The following is a 22,919-nucleotide window of genomic DNA, read 5'->3' on the forward strand; positions in this document are numbered from 1 at the left end:
TATGTTCAGTGTATTTTATTGTGACGAAAATCCAAGAACAGAAGTGAAATATTAACTTTTTTTGTGACATTTGTTATAAAGCTTTTAAAAATTGAGAGAACATATTTGAACCAGTTGTTGTTGAATGGTTGCACAGATTGATGCTGTGGTGGCGCTGAGTGATGTTGTTGTGGTGACGAGTGGGGGCTAATGTGTGAGGAGGCAGTGTGTGAGGGTGCAGTGTGTGAGGGTGCGGGGTGTGATTGTGCTGTGTGTGTGCCCTAAAGTAGTGTGAGTGAGCAATGTGTGAGGGGGCAGTGTGTGAGGGGTGTGATTGTGCAGTGTGTGTGCTCTAAAGTAGTGTGAGTGAGTAATGTGTGAGGGGTCAGTGTGTGAGGGGTCAGTGTGTGAGGGGGCAGTGTGTGAGGGGGCAGTGTGTGAGGGGGCAGTGTGTGGGGGGGCTGTGTGAGTGGTCTGTGTGTGAGTGGGCAGTGTGTGAGGGGGCAGTGTGTGAGGGCACAGTGTAATGAGAGTGTGTGAGGGTGCGAGGTGTGCGAGGGTGCGGGGTGTGAGGGTGCAGTGTGTGTGGCCAAAAGTAGTGTGAGTGTGCAATGTGTGAGGGGACAGTGTGTGTGAGGGTGCAGTATGTGTGGACTACATTACTGTGAGTGAGCAATGTGTGTGTGCGCAGTGTGTGAGTGGGCAGAGTGTGAGTGGGCAGAGTGTGAGTGGGCAGAGTGTGAGTGGGCAGAGTGTGAGTGGGCAGAGTGTGAGGGGGCAGTGTGTGAGGGGGCAGTGTGTGAGTGGGCAGAGTGTGAGTGGGAAGAGTGTGAGGGGGCAGTTTGGAGTGGGCAGTGTGTAAGGGGGCAGCCCTATAATACTGAGGTCTAAAGTAACTATTGTTTAGATGTACTACAGTTTATTTATAGTAGTAATTATTAGTTATTTATATTATCAAATACTTAACATTATGTTAGGACTGTCCAAAATAATATTTCTGCCCAATACTTTTCTATAGCGAGTTTTAGTGGAGCCTCTTTACAACGTTGGCAGGTTTAGCTATCAACAGTGCCCGACCCCCGTCTCTTGTGCAGTGATCTCACCAGCATGCCAATTATTGAAAAGTAAGCCTCGTCAACACCGCAAACATCCGACAATTTCTATGCCAACTACCATCCAAGAGACATGTGACGCATCACAGACTTGCAGTAGAGGCTAGCATTCAGCTACTCCAGAAGAGGGAACCGCTGTATCCGATTAACGTGACAGCAGGACCTCGGGACACTTAATGACAGCTGTGGAATCTTACATCCGATTACAAAAGAGGAAGTAGTTGTGGTGCTTTAGACCCACTTCAGTTACATTTGTTCTTATTAAGGACCGAATGCATGTGTAACATCGTAAGCCAGGTCTGCTATGCATTGCATTTTGAGTTGTTTAAAACCATCCCACATTTTACAATAGACCTACATAGCTGACAACGTTTCAGATCAGAGCGTGTGACATTTTCATAATTTTAGTGCAATTGTAAGTGACATTTGAGACATTATGAGTGACACTTTCTCAAAAGTAAAATAAAGCATTAAAGATTAGTATAGAATTATCAGAATATACACTGAGTTCGACAACGAGAAACTTTAAAAGGATCTTCAAATAACTGCACAGCACTAGAAATGAAAGTGCACCACTAACCTGGTACACTACTCGGGTGGGGGTGGCAAGTGGTAACTAATTTACTTTCTAAATATTTTTGGTGATCAGATCTTTGGCCAGGCAGCCCCAGGGCAGCGCCTGACTCTGAGCTTAGGATGCCTTGAACCATCCTCCACAGCAATCATTCTTGGTTTAATGCCGCGGTGTTCAGTTAGTTCAGGCAGCGTGTCCGGAGTCCCAGAGTCCTCTCCTGGCAGCCGCTGCAATGCATCGGACAGTCCTTTAGTGTGGTGGTCATGACTCCGACAACGCTCTGCACTGCACTCTCCCCACTGGGCTCAGTTGCTATATTGAACTGTCGGCGGGCGGTCCGGCCTGTGCTAGCAGTAGTCATTCAGCACTGCTCGAGACAGCACCATGCCGCTGTGAGAAGAGCCGGGAGCACCATAATGATTGCGGCCGGCTGCCTTCATACTCTTGGACACCGCAGGCACTGTCTATTTAGGAGGCAGGACATGACGTCTCTACGCGGTTCCACGGCCAATGAAACAACCAGCCAGTCTCGCCGGTAGTACAAGTAGTGATTGGCATTAGTAGATTAGAGTGTTTAGGCGGCACTGAGAAAGGCGTCAGGCCGTGCAGAGTAAGCAGCCCTGCAGATGACATGCCATTTTGTGAATTAATGTATTTTTCAGATGAGGCCTCATTGATGTATTAGTATAATTATAAACTTACTTGAACTAGTCGAGTTTAGAGATGTTTCCCGGTCTGTCCGGAGGCCGCTCTGCAGCATGATGCACTCTGCCGGACTGCATCAGTCTTCTTCTCCGACCCTGTGGCTGCTGACACAGTTGTCCCACCCACTTGGCCGCAGTTTAGTTTGCGCCCCCGGTGCTGCCCGCGATCATCGTGACCAATGCCTCTTCTTGCGCGGCGGGCGCGGCGGCGAGTGAGCGAGTCATGGGGGTCACTGACTGAGTCCCCGCCTGCCTTGGGGTCTCTCTGACACGTACAAATACTTTATATAATGTGCAATGCTCGCCCATTAAAAAAGCCAGAACTGCCACTGAAGATATTGGGTAGAAAGAGGTCGTTCTCGCCCATTCAACGCCTTACCCGCCTTGGACACGCCTCTAGCAAACCCGCAAATCTGTTATGGAACGACTGGGTCAGAGGCACATGCGGATTCCACAACCAATCAGCACGTGTACATTTTGTGCGGCGTACTACGATTGGCTAACATGCTGCATTCCATGTTACCTTATACGTCAGACTTTATCGCCCGTTCACGGACGTCTCGGAGAATATGATGAGCCGTGCGGTGGGCTTGGTCCCGTAAGAGTCCTGGAAGGGCTGAATTTTACCGACACTGACACTCGTAAATTAGATGATGCAGAGATGCGCAGCGACAACAGCCCGGTGAGGTAAGGGGGCGGGTGGGTGTGCGCGTGTGTGGGTGTAGCTGTGTGTGTGCGTGCGTGTAGCTGTGCGTGTGGATGTATGTATATGTGTGACTGTGTGTCTGTTAGCTGTGCTTGTGTATATGTGGGTCTGTGTGTGTGCGCCCTGATGCATTGTGCCTGCGTGGGTGTATGTGTGTGTGTGTGCGCATACGTGAGTGTGGCTATGTGTGCACGTGATTGAGAGAGGCGAGAGGCTAGCAGGCTGTGAATCTGACACAGGAGATGTGCACGGCGCCGGCCTGGGCGTGCACGCCCACGAAGTGAAATCGCCGCGTGCACATCCCCTGTCTCAGATTCCTAGGAGACGGGTAACATTAGTTGTCGAGCTGGACAATGCTTCGCATTGTTCTCCAGCTCGACCTAAAAATGCTCACCGATACAAAACAGATATACTATGCTTCCTTTATTTCCCAGATGTCTTTACAGGGTTTCTACTTTTGGAAAGACAATATAGACACAAAAGCAGTCCTGGGGGGATAAAGATTGGCTGAGGCATTAATTAGAGCGTATCTAATTCCACAACAGATTATCTTTCTAAACAACACAGTGCAACAGACTTCTTGTCTTGGACTAGCCAAGATTAAGGACTTGAACTCACCTTGGATTCCCTCTCTCACACACTTGGAGGCGTGGCATAACTATACACAACATAGTGAGGATACACTAGATGACATTATACATGAGGGTTCTTAAGACCCCAATTGGAGGGGATGGTTGGTTTGGCCTATCAACACAAATAGGTCTCTGTCAAGATTCAGGGGTACCACCGACAAGTTTAGTATCAATAGGATTGACCAGCTCTACATACAGCAAGAAGACTTGGGTGGTGACATCTTACAGAAGTTATGCCTAGAGTGGCAGTGCTGGCGTAGTGTCATTACGCGGAGTTCCACAGAATTGGGAAACAACTCAGCTCTGCTTCGCTTGCCACCTCCACCCCCTTATCAAAAATATTAAAACACAAATTAAAAAAGAAAAAAGGCACTTACCTGTACTGAGGCGTCTCTGGGCTGCCCTCCTCCCCGTGGTCTCTCCCCCGCAAACCCCTACATCCGATGTATGTCTTGCAACAGCCTTTTTTTGTCTGGGGGGCTGGCTAACTCCGCTCCGCTTCAGAGTCGGAGTTTTGCCTGAACTTTGCATTCTCAGTGGAGCGCGGAGTGGACAAAACTCCACACATTCTGCTGGCAGAGCAGAGTTCTCTGCCCGCCCTTACTAAAAACCTCAACACTGTCCCAAGTGAAACAACACTTGTCCTTACTATTAGATTACATGAATCTTAGTGATTTTTTGTTAGGTCCCCAGAAACCACATCAGAAACACTTCTTATTTGCTATATATAATGAAGTATGAAAGATGTTGCAACAGGTGGCTGCCGAGAGATTGCGTGAGATTGATAAGATTAATCTAGAAAAGGCTTTGACAGTGGTCGATAATGGGCAGTATTGTAATAGATATATTAGAACTAGATTTGTCTATTCTTCAGCATGGGCAATCGCAATTACGGCCTATTCTATTATTGATCTGGACACTAGACTCATTGCGCTCTGGTCAGACAATATTCTGAGTTATTCCATCATTTATACACTCCGTATTAGGAAGCATTTTTGAAGGGCTTCCACTGGTCCTACTACTTATAGTGGGTATCCAGTTTTAATTTTCCTGCTTCGCAATGGATGTCCCAGTTTCCAAAGAGATGGACAAAAGCACTCCTGGTGAGACGTTGCCGAGAATGCATGGCACTCCATCTTGGCGCACCTAGGCTTCAGGAGCTAAGCGAGCATTTGTGCTATTGTTTAGATCAGTCTGGGTTGACTGCATCTTGCCTGTGCTCGGCTGTCTTTCTTCGGATACAAATATGTGGTGGACATATGTCTAAGACTTCCATTGGTTGCGCCTCCGGACGTGGAAGTTCTACTGGACTCATTAAAGGCCCATGTATCGCAGTGTCCTCTGTGTATTCCAATGTTGATGACAGCATTCTTAGAGCTCCCACAGGATGCCTCTGCTCCAGTTGGAATGGACACCGGCTCTACCACAGGCTCACAGGATTTGAGTACTTCCTCAGCAACAGCTGTGGGAACTGGAGAAGATCACCTTTGCTCTATTAACCTGATCCAAGAAGTGTTACAGGGACCATCGTCTATAGAACAAGCAGCAGTGATGTTGTGTCTCCCACACAGGACACATAAACATGTCAGCTATCCTTTTGCAGGGAACAATTCGGCCTTTTTCCAAAACAACCCAAATTGGAATTCAACAAAATCATTTTTGTTTTATTTTCCTCTCTTGCTCGCACTAGGCAGTATAGCTTTTGGTGTGCTCAGTTGGTCTAACAGTATATTGACTATTTAGAGGACTTATAGAGTTTTTTTAACTTTTGCATAATTTTTAACATATACCATGTTTTTAGATGTTTTCTACTCATATTTTAGCAAATGTCTTTTATGATTTTAAACTAGGCATATTTCAGCATTTGTTAATTTGGTCCTCCAGTCAGATGAGGATTGGGTGTTATGAGCCCCAATGTCCCCAATATAGGCCTAGGTAGTTGCACAATCTTGTACCTACATTTGTCCTAACCTGTTCTACATAACAGCTCTGGTTCTGACCTTTTACCTTGTTAGGTGCTGAATAAATGTTGTGTGGCTTTCCTCGAAAGCAAGCCTCATTTATTATGCATAGTCCTATACAGGCCACCTAGCCCCAAAAAAGATTTCCCGCAGGAAATAGCTTGTGTTTTGGAAAATGTTATCCTGCAAACAAACTATACAGTCATGGGAGATTTTAATTATCATTTAGAGGTGAACTCTGATCCTGATACTGCCGCACTTTTGCAAGCTTTCTCAGCGCTAGGCCTAGAACAAATCATTAAAGAACCAACATATCAGGCAGGTCACACCTTGGTGAGATTTTTACTAATAATCCCAACCTAGTCAATATAAATACTTCTCAGATAGCATGATCCAACCATAGAGCAGTCGTCTTGGACCTGTTTCTCCTGCAACCTAAATCCAACAGGGACAACTACAATCTACAATCCTTTCAAGAAATTGGCGGAATGTGAAATCAGATCATCTTAATAAAATACTTGAGAACACAACTCTAGTATCGGCAAACAATGAGTAGGTCGCAGACAAACAATATAATAACTGGCTGGAAACTGCATCAAATCAAGTAGCTCCCATTAAAATAGTGAAAATAAAATGACAATGTCCTTCAGCCCCTTGGTTCTCATCAGAACTAAGGAAATGCAAGCAAAACTGCAGGCAACAGGAAAGAAGGTGGAGAACGACCTACAAAAAGGAAGAGAAAGAAAAATATAAACAATTTATAGCTCTATATAAAAATCTTATCCGGAAAAATATTTCACAAAGAAGATCCAGGAAGCAAAAGATTCCAAAAAAAGAGCTATTTCAGACAGTCACAAAGCTAACAAGTAATTGCAACAAAAAATCTTTGACAGCAAATAAATCCTTCTGTGATTCATTAGCAGATCTATTTTTAGAAAAAGTAGAGTCAATCTTTAAAAAATGATCCAACTCTAAATTATCACCTACTCTAGTATCTGCTAATATGAGCAAATAGCCTCTGGAGGCAATAAACCAATGGCTGAATATGGTGCCCCATCAGCTGAATACATAAAAAACCTATTAGAAACTACCACCTCGGGTTCACTGTATGACCCATGTCTGCCTAATATAACTAAGCTAGTAGCAGAAATCATTGCATCTAAATTAACACCCGTTTACAGAACAATGTCTGAAACAGACACCTTCCCAAACATCTGGAAAAAGCAGCCTTGATATCTCTTCTAAAAAAGGTCTCACTGGATGAGAATGACCCTTGTAAATATCGTTCAATCTCCTGTCTCCCACTACCAGCCAAAATAGCTGAACATTTTGTAAATGAACAACTGGTGTTCTTTGTTGAAGCTAACAAACTCTGTGATACCACCCAGTTTGGATTTTGGAAGGGGCGTAGTACAGAGACAGCTTTGCTCAAGGCAACCGAAGAGATCGGCAGGCTTTAGATCAGGGAAAAGGGGCTGCCCTTATCCTGCTAGATCTCTCAGCGTTTGACACGGTAAATCATAAACTACTGCTTAGTCGATTAACAGCCTGTGGGGTCACAGGTCAGCCCTGAAATCTGCTAAAATCCTATTTAAAGGATCAGGAGCAAATAGTAAAGTTAGAGAAATGTAGGGGCATATTATCAAGAACTGTGATAAAATTATTGCCGCTTTAGCGGCAGGAAACTGCCACTAAAACGGCGATAATGGGCTTGATAATATGCCCTTGTGAATTCCAATAGCAGGCAAGGTTAACACCAGAACTTGGGATGCTATGAGAATTCACAAGGACAATATCATCAAGTCCATTATCGCCGTTTTAGCTGCAGATTCCTGCCGCTAAAGCGGCGATAATTTTATCACCGTTCTTGATAATATGCCCCATACTTCCCAGACATTTTCCCTTCCATGTGGAGTCCCACAGGGATCCTCGTTAAGTCCCACCCTTTTTAACATTTAGTTAGCCCATGTCTGGCATTCCTACGAAGAGCACAGTGACATGTGCAGGTGAGAAAGGTTATATTTCACTACTCTACAGTTCTGGGTGTGTAGACCTTGGGTGAGAATACAAGCCTAGGACCGCTGGATTGAATGCTTGTCTCTGTCGTTGCTTCGTGAGCCACTCAGCTACTTATGATCTGATTTTGTTCATTTGTCCAAGCAGTGGAAGAAGGAATAGCCCTTTCTTACAGTTTGCAAATTTCATTTGATCCGTTTGCGTGTATAACAAACTCGATGCTATCTTTTTTAACTTTAGACTGGGCTTTAAGTGGGCCAGGTCTTGCCGGTACTTAGAACCGGCAGTTCTAAAAAGCAGGTGCTGAGACAGGTCCCTATCGGGCTCTCCAGTTTTGCCCTCACCCTCAGTATGAAAAAACATTAATCTTAACTCTGTAGCAGTACCACTCTTCACTGCTTTTGAGATAACTTCAAAAAGACTTGTTATATTTCTTTTACAGCCTCATCCTTTCAAAGCTGAACCATTTTCAATATGCTATACAACAAAGCCATAGTTGTTGCTTATTTATTGTATGCAACTAACAAACAATGATAAAGCCAATAGTACTGGCTTGTTGTAGGTGTAATGTTACTTGTTGTATTATATATCTGGACTCAATAACAGAAGTAGCAAAATATCAGTTGGGCGGCACACTAAGTCTAAGCACAGTTTCTGAGCATACACGTTTTAAGCCACTTCTGAATTACATCGGGCACGCCCCTTTGAGAGAACACCCCCCCCGCCCCCCCACCATTTTATGTTTCTGTACTGCAAGAAAGCAGAAGGGTTTGGTTGTGGGTGGGCGGGACTTCTCTGCGAGCAAACCAGTGATGCCCACCCTTAGGGCACATCACTGGTTTGGTCAGCCCAATGGGGCCAACCAAACCAGTCATGCGCACCCTGCCCTTCTCCAAGCAGGCTGCAATGCAGCCTACATGGAGAACATGACCAGGTCATTAGCCCTTGGCTGGGCGGCGTCCTTTCAATCACAACGCTGCTTGCAGCATTGTGATTGGCTTAGGGGTGGGACTGGGAGCCTGGCTGCCTGCTTCCTGTTCCTGCCGGAGGCAGGACAGCAGGAGAGGAGCAGAGAGGACGCGGGACCAGGCCAGCGGGAAGGTACATTTAATTTTTTTTTTTAATTAAATTAAATCTGTTCCCCCCATCCACCTCCACGTGCGACTCCTCGCTCCCCCAGCCGCAAATCATGCCGGCAGCAACTGATTAAATATGAAAGGGGTGTCAAAGTATTGAAAAAAAAAATCATGGTTGTTCCACGCTCTCGTTCCTCCCTCCATGTGCTTCAGTCCACCCACAGTTTCCCTTTGTGGTTGTGATCCAGCTGGTTAGATCTGGGTATCTCTAGTTGGCAATGGTATACACCTTTGTCCAAATAGAGACCCTTGCTTCTAAGTCAGGATAAGGGGATTACACTCCTGAATAACCCCTGCTCACCCCCTTGGTAGCTTGGCATGAGCAGACAGGCTTATCTCAGAGGCAGTGTGTAAAGCATTTGTGAATATACACAGCAATACAGTGGAGTGGTGTGGCTCACTGGTTAGAGGCGGCAGACCCGGAAGCAGAGAATGGCCCGGGACCAGGGTTCAATTCCTGACGCGGCAGGGTCGTGGACCAGGGTCAGCGGACTCAATAATTCTTGCCTCGGTGCCTACTCTAACCAGGGATCACACTCGGCAACTCTGGGCATTAGCTTGCCTCATCTCTACAATGGCCCCCCACATTCGCCGGGGATGCCTGGTTTCACCTTGGAGATACCCAGTAGGGACCATCTCACAGGGATAGCCAGGACGGGTTCCCCAGCGGTCTACAGCGCCACGACGCCTCAGGGCAGCAGTGCGCTTTACAAGACACATACATTACATACATTACAAAACACTGCAGATGGACACAACACAGGTTTTATAAAAATACGTAGGGGCCAATTCACAGAACTAACTTAAGACAAAATCCTAAACTTACTACTTTTGGTATTCACAGAAGGCATTTGTCTTAAGTCTGTCTTAAGTCTGTCTTAAGTCTGTGTCTTAAGTCTGTCTTAAGTCTGCATTAAGTCTGTCTTAAGTCAAACTTAAGACAAAATCCTAACTTTACTACTACTACTAAATGCCTTCTGTGAATACCAAAAGTAGTACGTTTAGGATTTTGTCTTCAGTTAGTTCTGTGAATCGGGCCCGTATTCTTTATATAGACTTAACACAAGACCACACACAACAAAAATCCACAATACTGTACTTAAGATTGACTTAAAGATGGTAAAAGTTACTTAGTTCAAGTTGATGATAAATGCGACAAAGTTCTCAACAAAGTACCTGGATGCGTAACGCAAAGCGAACAAAAGGCTCGCAAAAGGGGAGATGCTTCGGTTCCGTGATCTGGGGGAAATGATGCGTTGTGCCTCAATGCTTGCGCAGAGTAGGGGATGCGTCGTGATCCTTACCGATGCGGGGTTGATGCGTAGGTTCTCGGCTTGCGGTCCGGTTGCGATGCGCAAGATGGCGCCGCGATGATTCTGGTGCGATGCGAGAAGATGGCGCCCTTGATGTGATGATGCGATGAAGCTGCGATGACGATGCGTAGGCGCCCTGGCAGCCTTGCGACGACTCTGTACTTTGGAGCTACGACAGTACCTGCGACACGCTTCTCCGGGGATGCGATGGCAACTCTCTCGATGGCGTCACGCTTCTCCAGTGACAGCAGGCAGCTTTCGATGAAGACACACTTTCTGGGAGATGTGGTGGTGGCACGCTTCTCCGGAGGTGCGATGATTTCAGCTGCGGCGGCGACGCGCTTCTTCTCGTTGCATCGCGCTTCCAGCTCCCAGCGACATGCAGGCTTCTGCAGTTAGAATCCCCAGCAAGGAAATTCAGAGGGGAGCTGGAGATGAAGTCTTTTGTCCCTGAGACTTCAGCAGAAAGCAAGCACAAATTCAAGCCCTTGAGGAATATTCTGTAGATGATGAAAATCCTTAAAAAGTTCCTTCTCCTTTCCCTTGGCAATAAAGAACCCACTGCAGGCCAGCCCAGCAAACAGCACACTGGCAGAGGGGCAGTCCAAACGCCTGCAGCTTCCTTGGTTCTTCTCCTTGGAGAAAGGTTTCTTGTTCCCAGAAGTGATCTAAAATTCTTGGGTCTGAGTCCCAATATTTATACTGCTTTTCTCTTTGTTCTCTGAAGGCAGATGGGCCTTTGCCCAGTCCAAACCAGTTCCTGAGCACTTTGTTTACAGAACTCCTTCTTTCCTTTCACAGTACAGGGTAGAAACATCAGACGCCCCACAGGAGGTGGAGCCAGCATTGTGGAGGGAAAGCACAGCCCTGGAGCACTTTGTTGACATTATTCCTTCTCTTTTTTCACAGTGCAGGGCAGAGACGTCAGCTGCACCCCAGAAGGTGGAGCCAACATTGTGAAGGGAAGGCCCAGCCCTATTCAGGTCCCAGGTGCAACTCCTCCCTCCCATCTAGATGAAGATCTCCCTATTCACCACTGAACTGACTCATTCTGTCTCTTGGAATCCCCCACCCCTGTCACTCAAACTCCAGACGAAGAATACACAACCTAGCAGAGGCAGGCTTTTGATAGTTAGACAAGAAAATAACTACTTTCTAAAAGTGGTATTTTCAAACACAGAATGTTAAAACCAACTTCACTAAAAGATGTATTTCATCATTCTGAATTCAGGCATACTAATTCGAATTTCTACCATGTTCCCTGGGTCAGTTAGGATTATAAGATGTAATAATCTAACTGCCCATTCTGGCATTTGGAGAACAGGTAGCCTTGCAATAGTGAAAAATGAAAATGGCTGTAATTCACTATTAGGACATGCTACACACATCAGGGCATTTCCTACCTTATACTTACAATGCACCCTGCCCTTGAGCCTACCATAGGGGTCTCTAACATGAAGAAAAGGGAAGGTTTAGGGACTGGGATGTGGGTGCACTTGCCAAGTCGACATGGCAGTCACAGACTGCACACAGGCCTTGCAATGGCAGGCCTGAGACACATTTTACAAGCTGCTTCTGTGGGTGGCACAACCAGTGCTGCAAGTCCACCAGCAGCATTTGATTTACAAGCCCTGGGCTCACAGGGTGCACTGTACTAGAGTCTGACAAGTAAATCAAATAACCCAATCATGGAGTCACTAATTAGTACATCAATTTAACATAGGGAACACTTGCACTGTGGCACTGAATAGCAGCGGCAGAGTGCCCAAAGCATATACCCAGCAAAAACATATAAAAAACAGAGGAGGCAATCTGAAAAAATGGAAGGGAGACTCACACCAATAATGCCAGGTCTAACACAGCCCCAAACAACCTTCATAAGACTGATGATTTTTTTTTAAGTGAGGCCGATTGGCTTTGCCAATGCTTATTACAAGCTTGCAAAGTGTGAAATTGTGCAGTGCTGAATCCTCCTCAGCAGGGCCGGACTGGCTACCGGGCAGTTGTGTGTGCTGCCGAGCAGGGGGGTGAATTCTCCGTGGTGTGGACTTATTTCGTTGATGGGGACCTGCGTGCGCTTTGAAATAAAAAAAGCAAAACGAATTTCGTTTTGCACACACAGGTCCCCATCAACGAAATCACCCCCCTGCTCGGCAGCACACACAACTGCCCGGTAGCCAGTATGGCCCTGCTCCTCAGGCCTTTAAGCCTCTTTTATCCACTGCCAGACACTCACTGGCCCATCATCTCAATCTTGCACGTTCCTGATTTCTCCCTTGGTGACGATTTACCCATCTTTCTGTTCCTCCTTTCCCGTTTGTCTGTTTTTCCATCTCTCTCTCTTTAGGGAAATGTCTGATGAGGAAATAAATATAAGTGCCGGTCCCAAAAAATGAGTGTGGCTGGTCCCTACCGGTTAACCCCGTACTTGAATTAAACACTGACAGAACACCCTAAACGCAGCACAGCCACCTTCGGAAACTTGGAAGGACGTGAACTGCGCCAAGACCACCGTGAGCAACAAAGGGGCAGTCAATACAAGATCGGACCGCAAATCACGGGCCACGAACCTCACACGTTTAGAGATCAGACTGGGCTCTCATTCCCGGCAGGTTACGTGCTGCACCCAACCTAATTAAAGGGTTACGACAGAACTCTAAATGTGACACTCTTCAGAGTTTTGCTTTGTGCAGGACAACTTTTGGAAGCTATAGAGCACGGGTACTCATAGTACGGCCCGCGGGCCGCCAGCGGCCCGGAAAGCCTTCCCTGGTGGCCCACGGACCTTGCAGACATCGTACCCGTGTTTTAATTGTATTTTTTTTAAAAGAGTGTCAGCAAACACCCCTGCGGCAGTGGGACTCAGAGACTCTGCTGCTATGTGGGGGCCAGGCGATTCCCGCCATAGTCAGAGTGGGGCTGCAGGGGCGCTAAGAGGTGAAGAAAGCCTCATTAACAAATCAATGGTCTTTTAACCCCTTGGGCGCGGGCGCGATTCTGCGCCTGTGCGGCCGTTTTAATGAGTGGGCGGGTTCATGACGGCCCCCAGCCATCATCAGCACAGCCCCACTGTGATGCATGACGGACGGGAGCCGTCATCAGCATGGAAGGGGTTAAAGACCTGTGAAGTGCTCGAGTGCGACTCTGTGTGCCCAGGAAGCTGTCTCAGCCCGGGCTGAGACACAGACAGGGTGAGATGAAGAGGGTGCAAGAGGGAGGTAGAGGGAGGCAGACAGAGGTAGAGGGAGGGAAACAGAGGGAGAGGGAGGGAGGGAAAGGGAGGCAGACAGAGGGGGAGGGAGGGAAAGGGAGGGGGAGGTAGAGGGAGGGAGGGAGGGGGAGGGAGAGAAAGGGAGGGAGGGAGGGAAAGGGAGGGAGAGCGAGGGAGGGAGGGAGGGAAAGGGAGGGAGAGGGAGGGTGAGTGAGGGATGGAGGGAAAGGGAGGGAGAGGGAGGGAGAGCGAGGGAGGGAAAGGGCGGGGAAGGGAGGGAAAGGTAGGGAGAGCGAGGGAGGGAAAGGGAGGGAGAGGAGGGAGTGCGGGAAAGGGAGGCAGACAGAGGGAGAGGGAGGGATGGAGACGGAGGGAGGGAGGGAGAGGAACAGAGAGCGAGGGAGGGAAAGGGAGGGAGAGGGAGGGAGAGCAAAGGAGGGAGGGAAAGGGAGGGAGAGGGAGGGAGAGGGAGGGAGAGCGAGGGAGGGAAAGGGAGGGAGAGGAGGGAGAGTGAGGGATAGAGGGAAAAGGAGGGAAAGGGAGAGAGAGCGAGGGAAGGATGGAAAGGGGGGCAGACAGAGGGAGTGCGAGGGAGGGAGGGAAAGGGAGGGAAAGGGAGGGAGAGCGAGGGAGGGAAAGGGAGAGAGAGGGAGAGCGAGGGAGGGAAAGGGAGACAGACAGAGGGAGAGCGAGGGAGGGAGGGAAAGGGAGGGAGAGGGACGGAGAGCGAGGTAGGGAGGGAAAGGGAGGGAGACAGAGGGAGAGGGAGGGAGATAGAAGGAGGGAAAGGGAGGGAGGGAAAGGGAAGGAGACAGAGGGAGGGAAAGGGAGGGAGAGGGAGACAGAGGGAGGGGGGAGACGGAGGGAGGGAGAGGGAAGGAGGGAAAGGGAGGGAGACTGAGGGAGGAAAAGGGAGAGAGAAGGAGACAGAGGGAGGGAGAGGGAGAAGGAGGGGGGAAGGGAGGGAGACAGAGGGAAGGCGAGAGAGAGAGACAGGTAAGGAGACAGAGGGAGACAGAGAGGAGGAGAGAGAGGGAAAGAGACAGAGTGAAGGAGACAGAGTGAGGGAGACAGATTGAGGGAGACAGAGTGAGGGAGACAGAGTGAGTGAGGGAGACCTCAGATTCAGGGAGAGGGAAGGAGAGAGGGAGACAGAGGGAAGGAGGGAGAGGGAAGGAGAGAGAGGGAGACTGAAGGAAAGAGGGAGAGGGAAGGAGGGGGAGGGAAGGAGAGAGAGGGAGACAGAGTGAGGGAGAGGGAAATAGAGTGAGGGAGAGGGAAACAGAGCAAGGGAGAGGGAAACAGAGAGGGAGAGGGAAACAGAGAGAGAGAGGGAGACAGAGAGAGAGTGACAGTCAGAGGGAGTGAGACAGAGGGAGAGAGGGAGTGAGACAGTCAGAGTGAGTGAGACAGACGGAAAGAGGGAGTGAGACAGTCAGAGTGAGTGAGACAGAGGGAGACAGAGAGACAGAGGGAGAGAGAGAGGGAGAGAGAGGGAGAGAAAGAGGGAGAGAGAGAGAGAAAGAGAAAGAACGAGAGAGAGAGAGAGAGAGAGAGAGAGAGAGAGAGAGAGAGAGAGAGAGATGTATGTATGCCGGGTCTGGTGACTCAGTGGACGAAGGCGTCTGCTGCAGGGTCCTGTGATCAACCTCATGGTCACAGTTTTTTTTTTGTTGCTCTAGCCCCGCCCCCTCCCCCCACTGACCCGGCCCCCACCGGTTCGTCCTCGGACACAAACCACACTGTAAAGTTGGCCCCGAGAGAAAGTTTGTGAGTACCCATGCTATAGAGCAGGGGTACTCATAGTACGGCCCGCGGGCCCCTGGCAGCCCGGCAAGCCTTCCCTGGTGGCCCGCGGACCTTGCAGACATCGTCCCCAAGGTTTTTTTTTTAAAGAGTGTCTGCAACCAGAGCGCGACTCAGAGACTCAACTGCTCTGTTGGGGCCGGGCGATTCCCGCCATAGTCAGAGTGGGGCTGCAAGGGCGCTGAGAGGTGAACAAAGCCTCATTAACATGCGAATGGTCTTTTAAAGACCTGTGAAGTGCACGGGTGCGGCTGTGTATGTGCGCCTGGAAGCGGTCACAGTCCTGGCACACACAGGCAGGGTGAGGTGACAGAGGGAGGTAGAGGGAGGGAGACAGAGGGAGGGAGGGAAAGCAAGGGAGGGAGGGAAAGGGAGGGGGAGGGAGGAAAAGGGAGGCAGACAGAGGGAGGGAGACAGAGGGATGGAAAGGGAGGTAGAGGGAGACAGAGGGAGGGAGAGCGAGAGGGAGGGAAAGGGAGGGAGAGCGAGGGAGGGAGGGAAAGGGAGGGAGAGCGAGGGAGAGCGAGGGAGGGAAAGCAAGGGAGGCAGGAAAAGGGAGGGAGAGGGAGGGAGGGAAAGGGAGGCAGACAGAGAGAGGGAGGGAAAGGGAGGAAGAGGGAGACAGAGGGAGGGAGAGCGAGAGAGGGAGGGAGAGGGAGGGAGGGAGGGAGGGAGGGAAGGGAGGGAGAGCGAGGGAGAGCGAGGGAGGGAAAGCAAGGGAGGCAGGAAAAGGGAGGTAGAGGGAGGGAGGGAAAGGGAGGCAGTCAGAGGGAGGGAGACAGAGGGAGGGAAAGGGAGGTAGAGGGAGACAGAGGGAGGGAGAGTGAGAGGGAGGGAAAGGGAGGGAGGGAAAGGGAGGAAAAGGGAGGGAGAGCGAGGGAGAGCGAGGGAGGGAGGGAAAGGGAGGGAAGGAGAGGGAGGGAGGGAAAGGGAGGGGGAGGGAGAGGGAGACATAGGGAGGGAGAGCGAGAGGGAGGGAGGGAAAGGGAGGCAGACAGAAGGAGGGAGACAAAGGGAGGGAAAGGGAGGGAGAGGGAGGGAGGGAGAGCGAGAAGGAGGGAGGGAAAGGCAGGGAGAGGGAGGGAGAGCAAGGGTGGGAGGGAAAGGGAGGAAGAGGGAGACCGAGGGAGGGAAAGGGAGGGAGAGGGAGACAGAGGGAGGGGGAGAGGGAGACAGAGGGAGAGGGAGGGAGGGAGGGAGTGGGAGGTAAAGGGAGGGAGAGGGAGGGAGACAGAGAAAGGGAGACAGAGTGAGGGAGACAGAGTGAGGGAGACCTCAGAGTGAGGGAGAGGGAAGGAGAGAGAGGGAGACCTCAGAGAGAGGGAGACCTCAGAGTGAGGGGGAGGGTCTGGTGGCTCAGTGGACGAAGGCATCCTCTGCAGGGACCTGTGATCAACCTCATGGTCACAGTTTTTTTTGTTGCTCTAGCCCCGCCCCCTTCCCCACTGACCCCGCCCACACCGGTGCGGCCCTCGGACACAAACCACACTGTAAATTTGGCCCCCCAGAGAAAGTTTGTGAGTACCCATGCTATTATGAGGCTTCATGAAGCCATCCCACCAGAGAGAGGCACTCTGAGGACTCTCCAGGTGACAACACGGTGCACTTTGTATCCCCCTTGGAGCGGTGCTCCTACACTTTTAGGGGCGAGAGGGGTATTTTATTCACATAACATTTATTTTTATTGTTTTGTCATTTTACGTGGATCATGGCTGAACATCACCAAACGTGCGAATTAGTTCTCACTTCTCACGTCTAAGACTGTTCAAACGTCTACCTTCTTTGCCCGACTCTATCCCTAGCTTTTTATATTTTTATCGCTCTTGCTATATCTAACCCACGAATGTATGACATTATATTATCCCGCTTTATTTTTCCCCGCAGGGAATCACAACGTAAACGTTGTTTACCATTACAAACTAATTTTACTATAACTCCTTTATCTCGATCCTCGACTTTTCGCGCTCCTCTCTAATGATAAGAGTTTTGAGAACTTTTTAACTCTTTCCTCATCAGTGTTCTTTATTTTCAATTAGTTTTTTTCAGTTTTCTATAGCGCGAACTTGACCCGAAGGTTTTGGAGCGCTTTACATGAACACAAGTCACATTACACAAGGACAGATTCTTATTTTTTGGAAATTAAGAGATGATTCATGGATTTACCCACAATCGCAGGATAATGAGCCGACATAGACATTCGAACCTGCTTACCCAGCTACAAATTAGCAACTCTAGCTGTTACGCCACATCTGTGTTAAAATGAAAGTTAGCTGCGCGCTGGTAAACATTATGAGAGGCATTTCCATTACCCTCATAATGTGACTGGGGGTGATACGGCATTTCCCGGTGACTCCGTGAGTAAAACGGTTGTCGCATAAAGTGCAGTATTAAAGCGTTTCGTACAAAAAAACAAACAAACATGTAAAGAGCACTGTACCTTACAGGCATCTTCAAGCCATTCGCCTCGAGACCGATCTCCAACAAATGCTTCCCCTGCAGCAGGGTTTGAGTGGACATCAAAGTTTCAGTTTCATTTCATCATTCACTGCTCGCCAGATCACATGTTCAAGGCACTCGATAAGCGAGGTGGAAACCGATGCATGTTTGTTAGCAACTGTAAGCATAATACCCACTAGTGCCATGCTCAATCAACATTGATCGCACAGGTCCTGATAAAAACACTTAATCTCCACGAAAGTGATCAATTGGGCCATCTCGAGAAACGAATGAAAAGTGAACTCTAAACGACTAACTAATTTAAGGCGCCATCTACACCCCAACTAGGGCGACCACCTGTTCGTATTTTTCACGGACTATCCTCAATTTGTGTACCTTGTCGTTACGTATGCGCAGGGCCACTAGAATTATGTGGCAGGAGAGAGACACATTTTGCGGCAGGTTGAGTAAATCACGCAGTAATAAAAGGCAAAAAATATGTGGTATATTTTGTAACAGTATTCATTATTTCATCATTTTTGAACTTGGTAACTGTCTGAGTATTGGTTGGTGGCAGCCGCAGTCCGTGCAGGTAACAGTGTGGGGTAGTGGGGCTTGTTATGGGGGGATTTCGAGGAACGATGCAGAGGGAAAATTAAATAAATAATTAATTTTTCCCTCAGCATCATCCCTCAAAATCCCCCCTTACCCAGCCCCACCGCCCCACCACTGTTACCTGCACGGACAGGGGCTGGTTGGTGGACTCCTGATGGACTCAGTGCCATGTGATGGTTTTTGCATGCCATGGACTTTAAGGGGTCTTCATCATGCCAAGTGCGTGGGAGCCCTGACTCCCAATACTGGAAAATTGCCTCATTTTAGAACAGACAAGGTGCCTCCATTGGCCTGGAGGCTACTGGCTGCGGTTGGGACCAACGCCAAGAAGAAATTTGGGTCCCAGGCCAAAAGCCAGGAAATGTGGTCTGTTTAATCTGTGTTAGACCTGGCATCATTAACGTGGGTTTCCCCTGTATTTTTGCCTTTGCCTCCTGTTCTTTTGCTGTGTGTTGGACTTTGGTTTTGTTGGTCTAGATGCTTTGGGCACTTTGCCACTGCTCTTCAGTGCCAAAGTACAAGTGATCCCTGTAAATTGTTGCTATGGATTTGTGATTCCATGATTGGCATATTTGATTTACTAGTCAGCCCCTATTACAGTGCACTGTGTGTGCCCAGGGCCTGTAAATAAAATGCTGCTATTGGGTCTGCAGCATTGATTGTGTCACCCACACAAGCAGCCTGTAAATGTAACCCAGACCTCTGCATTTGCAGTGTCTGTGTGCAGTTTGGTACTGCCAATTCGACCTGGCAAATGCACCCACTTGCCAGGCCCTAACCTTCCCTTTTCCCACATGCGAGTCATCCCTAAGATAGGCCCATGGTATCCCTGTGGGCAGGGTGCTGTGTATGTGAAAGGTAGGACATGCCCTGATCTGTGTGGCATGTCCTGATAGTAAACTATTGCCAATTTTGTTTTTCAGTATTGAAAGGCTACCTGCCCCCAAAGGATCGAATGGGAGTTCATTTTAACGGGATGTATGACATTACAACGCATGCTTTTACATCGCATGCCTTTAAAACGCAGTTTTTACAACGCAAACCTTCACAACGCATAGCGCTTTGGGGTGCTGGATAGTGAATAGTTTAATTTACTATTCCAACTCCAGTCCCCGTGGACACTAGGGAAGGTGTTGGATAGTAAATTAAACTTATTCCCTATCCTAGAGCGCCCCCCAGCGCAATGCGTTGTAATGGTTTGCGTTGTAAAAGTTGCGTTGTAAAGGCACTGCGTGGTAAAAGTTGCGTTGTAAAGGATGTTTCCCATTTTAACGTGTTATAAATATAACTTCCCAAGATAGTAAAGTTTTGTATGCCTGAACTCAGAATATAAAGAGGCATCTTTTAGTGAGGATGATTTTTACATTCTGTGTTTGAAAATACCACTTTTAGAAAGTGGGTATTTTCTTGTTTAGCCATCTTGTGTGCGTCTGCTGGGCTGTGTATTGACATTCTAGTTTTGGAGTGACAGGGACTGGGGATGTGCATTCTGTTCAGACAGCCACTGGGGGGGGGAGCGCGAGGTGTGTCCTGGCTTTACAAGGTGAGTCACGGCTGGGCTAAATAGACCTGGGCTGCATTTAGAATAGGGGGTGGAGATTTCCTGAATTATCCTGGTCTGCCTTACACATTGCTGTTTACACCGGATCACTGAAATAATATCGACTGACAAAATATCGACTACCCAAAATATCGAGGAAAAAATATCTACAGACAAAATATCGAGTTTGTATGTACAAACAGGTAAGTACAAAAATATCGAGTACAAAATATCGTTTACAAAAATATAGTTTTAAAAAATATCGACTTTATTAAAAACAGTGTTAAATTAAATTAAATTTTAAAATTAATTACTAAAATATACTTAAAAATACTTACATTAAATTTTAATAATTAAATATTTAATTAAAGTTATAAAAAATATTAACAATCATATTTGTTAAAACATATATATATATATATATATGTATTTCAAGGGCTCTGCAGCGAAGAAAGCACACGGCAGCAGAGAGGTCGAAAAACCTTCATTTATTGCGTGAGAATGTCCCAGTTCCCGTCTTTCATCCTTGTAAGCCCGACGCGTTTCAGTGCTTCCTGCACTTTCCTCTGGGGCGATGACAGTGCGTTTGAATTATGAAAGGCTTTTGCAATTACCAGTCCCTGCTGGCTTAAGTAGTACAGCTTTGGGAGGCGCTATCGTAGCACGTGACTTTATTTGTTGTCTTCTGGGAATTGTAGTAATTATCGCCTTAATTTATTATCCATCGTGGATTTCACACTGACATTATATTGTTCCAAGTTGTAATGGTTTTGTAACACTCCATTACAATGTGTAGGCATTTCAGTATGCCCCGGTCAACTCGAACATCCTCATTAGTGTTACAAAACCATTACAACTTGGAACAATATAATGCCAGTGTGAAATCCACGATGGATAATAAATTAAGGCGATAATTACTACAATTCCCAGAAGACAACAAATAAAGTCACGTGCTACGATAGCGCTTCCCAAAGCTGTACTACTTAAGCCAGCAGGGACTGGTAATTGCAAAAGCCTTTCATAATTCAAACGCACTGTCATCGCCCCAGAGGAAAGTGCAGGAAGCACTGAAACGCGTCGGGCTTACAAGGATGAAAGACGGGAACTGGGACATTCTCACGCAATAAATGAAGGGTTTTCGACCTCTCTGCTGCCGTGTGCTTTCTTCGCTGCAGAGCCCTTGAAATACAAACATTTAACTCGACAGCTTCGTCGAGGAAGAGATGCACCACCTGGACACATAGGAAGGAGCCGTGGAGAAAGGGGCCGTTGTGCGGGGACCTGCCCTGACAGTATCGGCGCAGCAGAGTGCAACACTAATGAGGATGTTCGAGTTGACCGGGGCATACTGAAATGCCTACACATTGTAATGGAGTGTTACAAAACCATTACAACTTGGAACAATATAATGCCAGTGTGAAATCCACGATGGATAATAAATTAAGGCGATAATTACTACAATTCCCAGAAGACAACAAATAAAGTCACGTGCTACGATAGCGCTTCCCAAAGCTGTACTACTTAAGCCAGCAGGGACTGGTAATTGCAAAAGCCTTTCATAATTCAAACGCACTGTCATCGCCCCAGAGGAAAGTGCAGGAAGCACTGAAACGCGTCGGGCTTACAAGGATGAAAGACGGGAACTGGGACATTCTCACGCAATAAATGAAGGGTTTTCGACCTCTCTGCTGCCGTGTGCTTTCTTCGCTGCAGAGCCCTTGAAATACAAACATTTAACTCGACAGCTTCGTCGAGGAAGAGATGCACCACCTGGACACATAGGAAGGAGCCGTGGAGAAAGGGGCCGTTGTGCGGGGACCTGCCCTGACAGTATCGGCGCAGCAGAGTGCAACACTAATGAGGATGTTCGAGTTGACCGGGGCATACTGAAATGCCTACACATTGTAATGGAGTGTTACAAAACCATTACAACTTGGAACAATATAATGCCAGTGTGAAATCCACGATGGATAATAAATTAAGGCGATAATTACTACAATTCCCAGAAGACAACAAATAAAGTCACGTGCTACGATAGCGCTTCCCAAAGCTGTACTACTTAAGCCAGCAGGGACTGGTAATTGCAAAAGCCTTTCATAATTCAAACGCACTGTCATCGCCCCAGAGGAAAGTGCAGGAAGCACTGAAACGCGTCGGGCTTACAAGGATGAAAGACGGGAACTGGGACATTCTCACGCAATAAATGAAGGGTTTTCGACCTCTCTGCTGCCGTGTGCTTTCTTCGCTGCAGAGCCCTTGAAATATATATATATATATTAACATAATATAATTAAATAATATCCAATATTATTAACGTACAATAGCAAAATGTAAAAAATACTATTCCCACTCCAGTGGGTGCAACAGTGAGGAAAGCGTTGGATAGCGTAGGGGTAAAAAATACTATTCCCACTCCAGTGGGTTCAACAGTAGGGAAAGCGTTGGATAGCGTTGGATAGCGTAGGGGTACAATTTATTATTCCCACTCCAGTGGGTGCAACAGTAGGGAAAGCGTTGGATAGCGTAGGGGTTAAAATTACTATTTCCACTCCAAATAGTGCAACAGTAGGGAAAGCGTTGGATAGCGTAGGGGTTTAAATTACTATTCCCACTCCAAAGAGTGCAACAGTAGGGAAAGCGTTGGATAGCGTAGGGGTTTAAATTACTATTCCCACTCCAAAGAGTGCAACAGTAGGGAAAGCGTTGGATAGCGTAGGGGTAAAAATTACTATTCCCACTCCAGTGGGTGCAACAGTAGGGAAAGCGTTGGATAGCGTAGGGGTTTAAATTACTATTCCCACTCCAAAGAGTGCAACAGTAGGGAAAGCGTTGGATAGCGTAGGGGTTTAAATTACTATTCCCACTCCAAAGAGTGCAGCAGTAGGGAAAGCATTGGATAGCGTAGAGGTAAAAATTACTAGTCCCACTCCAGTGGGTGCAACAGTAGGGAAAGCGTTGGATAGCGTAGGGGTAAAAATTACTATTCCCACTCCAGTGGGTGCTACAGTAGGGAAAGCGTTGGATAGCGTAGGGGTAAAAATTACTATTCCCACTCCAGTGGGTGCAACAGTAGGGAAAGCGTTGGATAGCGTAGGGGTTAAAATTACTATTCCCACTCCAGTGAGTGCAACAGTAGGGAAAGTGTTGGATAGCATAGGGGTAAAAATTACTATTCCCA

General features: G+C 47.8%; 1 protein-coding gene across 7 annotated transcripts in view; it reads right to left on the reverse strand.

The window, feature by feature from the left end:
* The window catches only part of LOC144770438 (uncharacterized), a 776,993-nt gene extending 759,334 nt beyond the window's left edge, over positions 1–17,659 (reverse strand). For 6 of the 7 annotated variants that reach the window (XM_078654952.1, XM_078654949.1, XM_078654953.1 and 3 more), the window contains exon 1: positions 17,588–17,659. In XM_078654952.1, coding sequence (XP_078511078.1) covers positions 17,588–17,598 — 11 coding nt within the window. In that variant the 5' untranslated portion in view covers positions 17,599–17,659. The remainder of the gene's footprint in view (positions 1–17,587) is intronic. The other variant, XM_078654950.1, reaches the window with a different exon arrangement.
* Positions 17,660–22,919: the final 5,260 nt, after the last annotated feature.

The sequence above is a fragment of the Lissotriton helveticus genome, chromosome 7, assembly GCF_964261635.1.
Source record: "Lissotriton helveticus chromosome 7, aLisHel1.1, whole genome shotgun sequence".
NCBI lineage: Eukaryota > Metazoa > Chordata > Amphibia > Caudata > Salamandridae > Lissotriton > Lissotriton helveticus.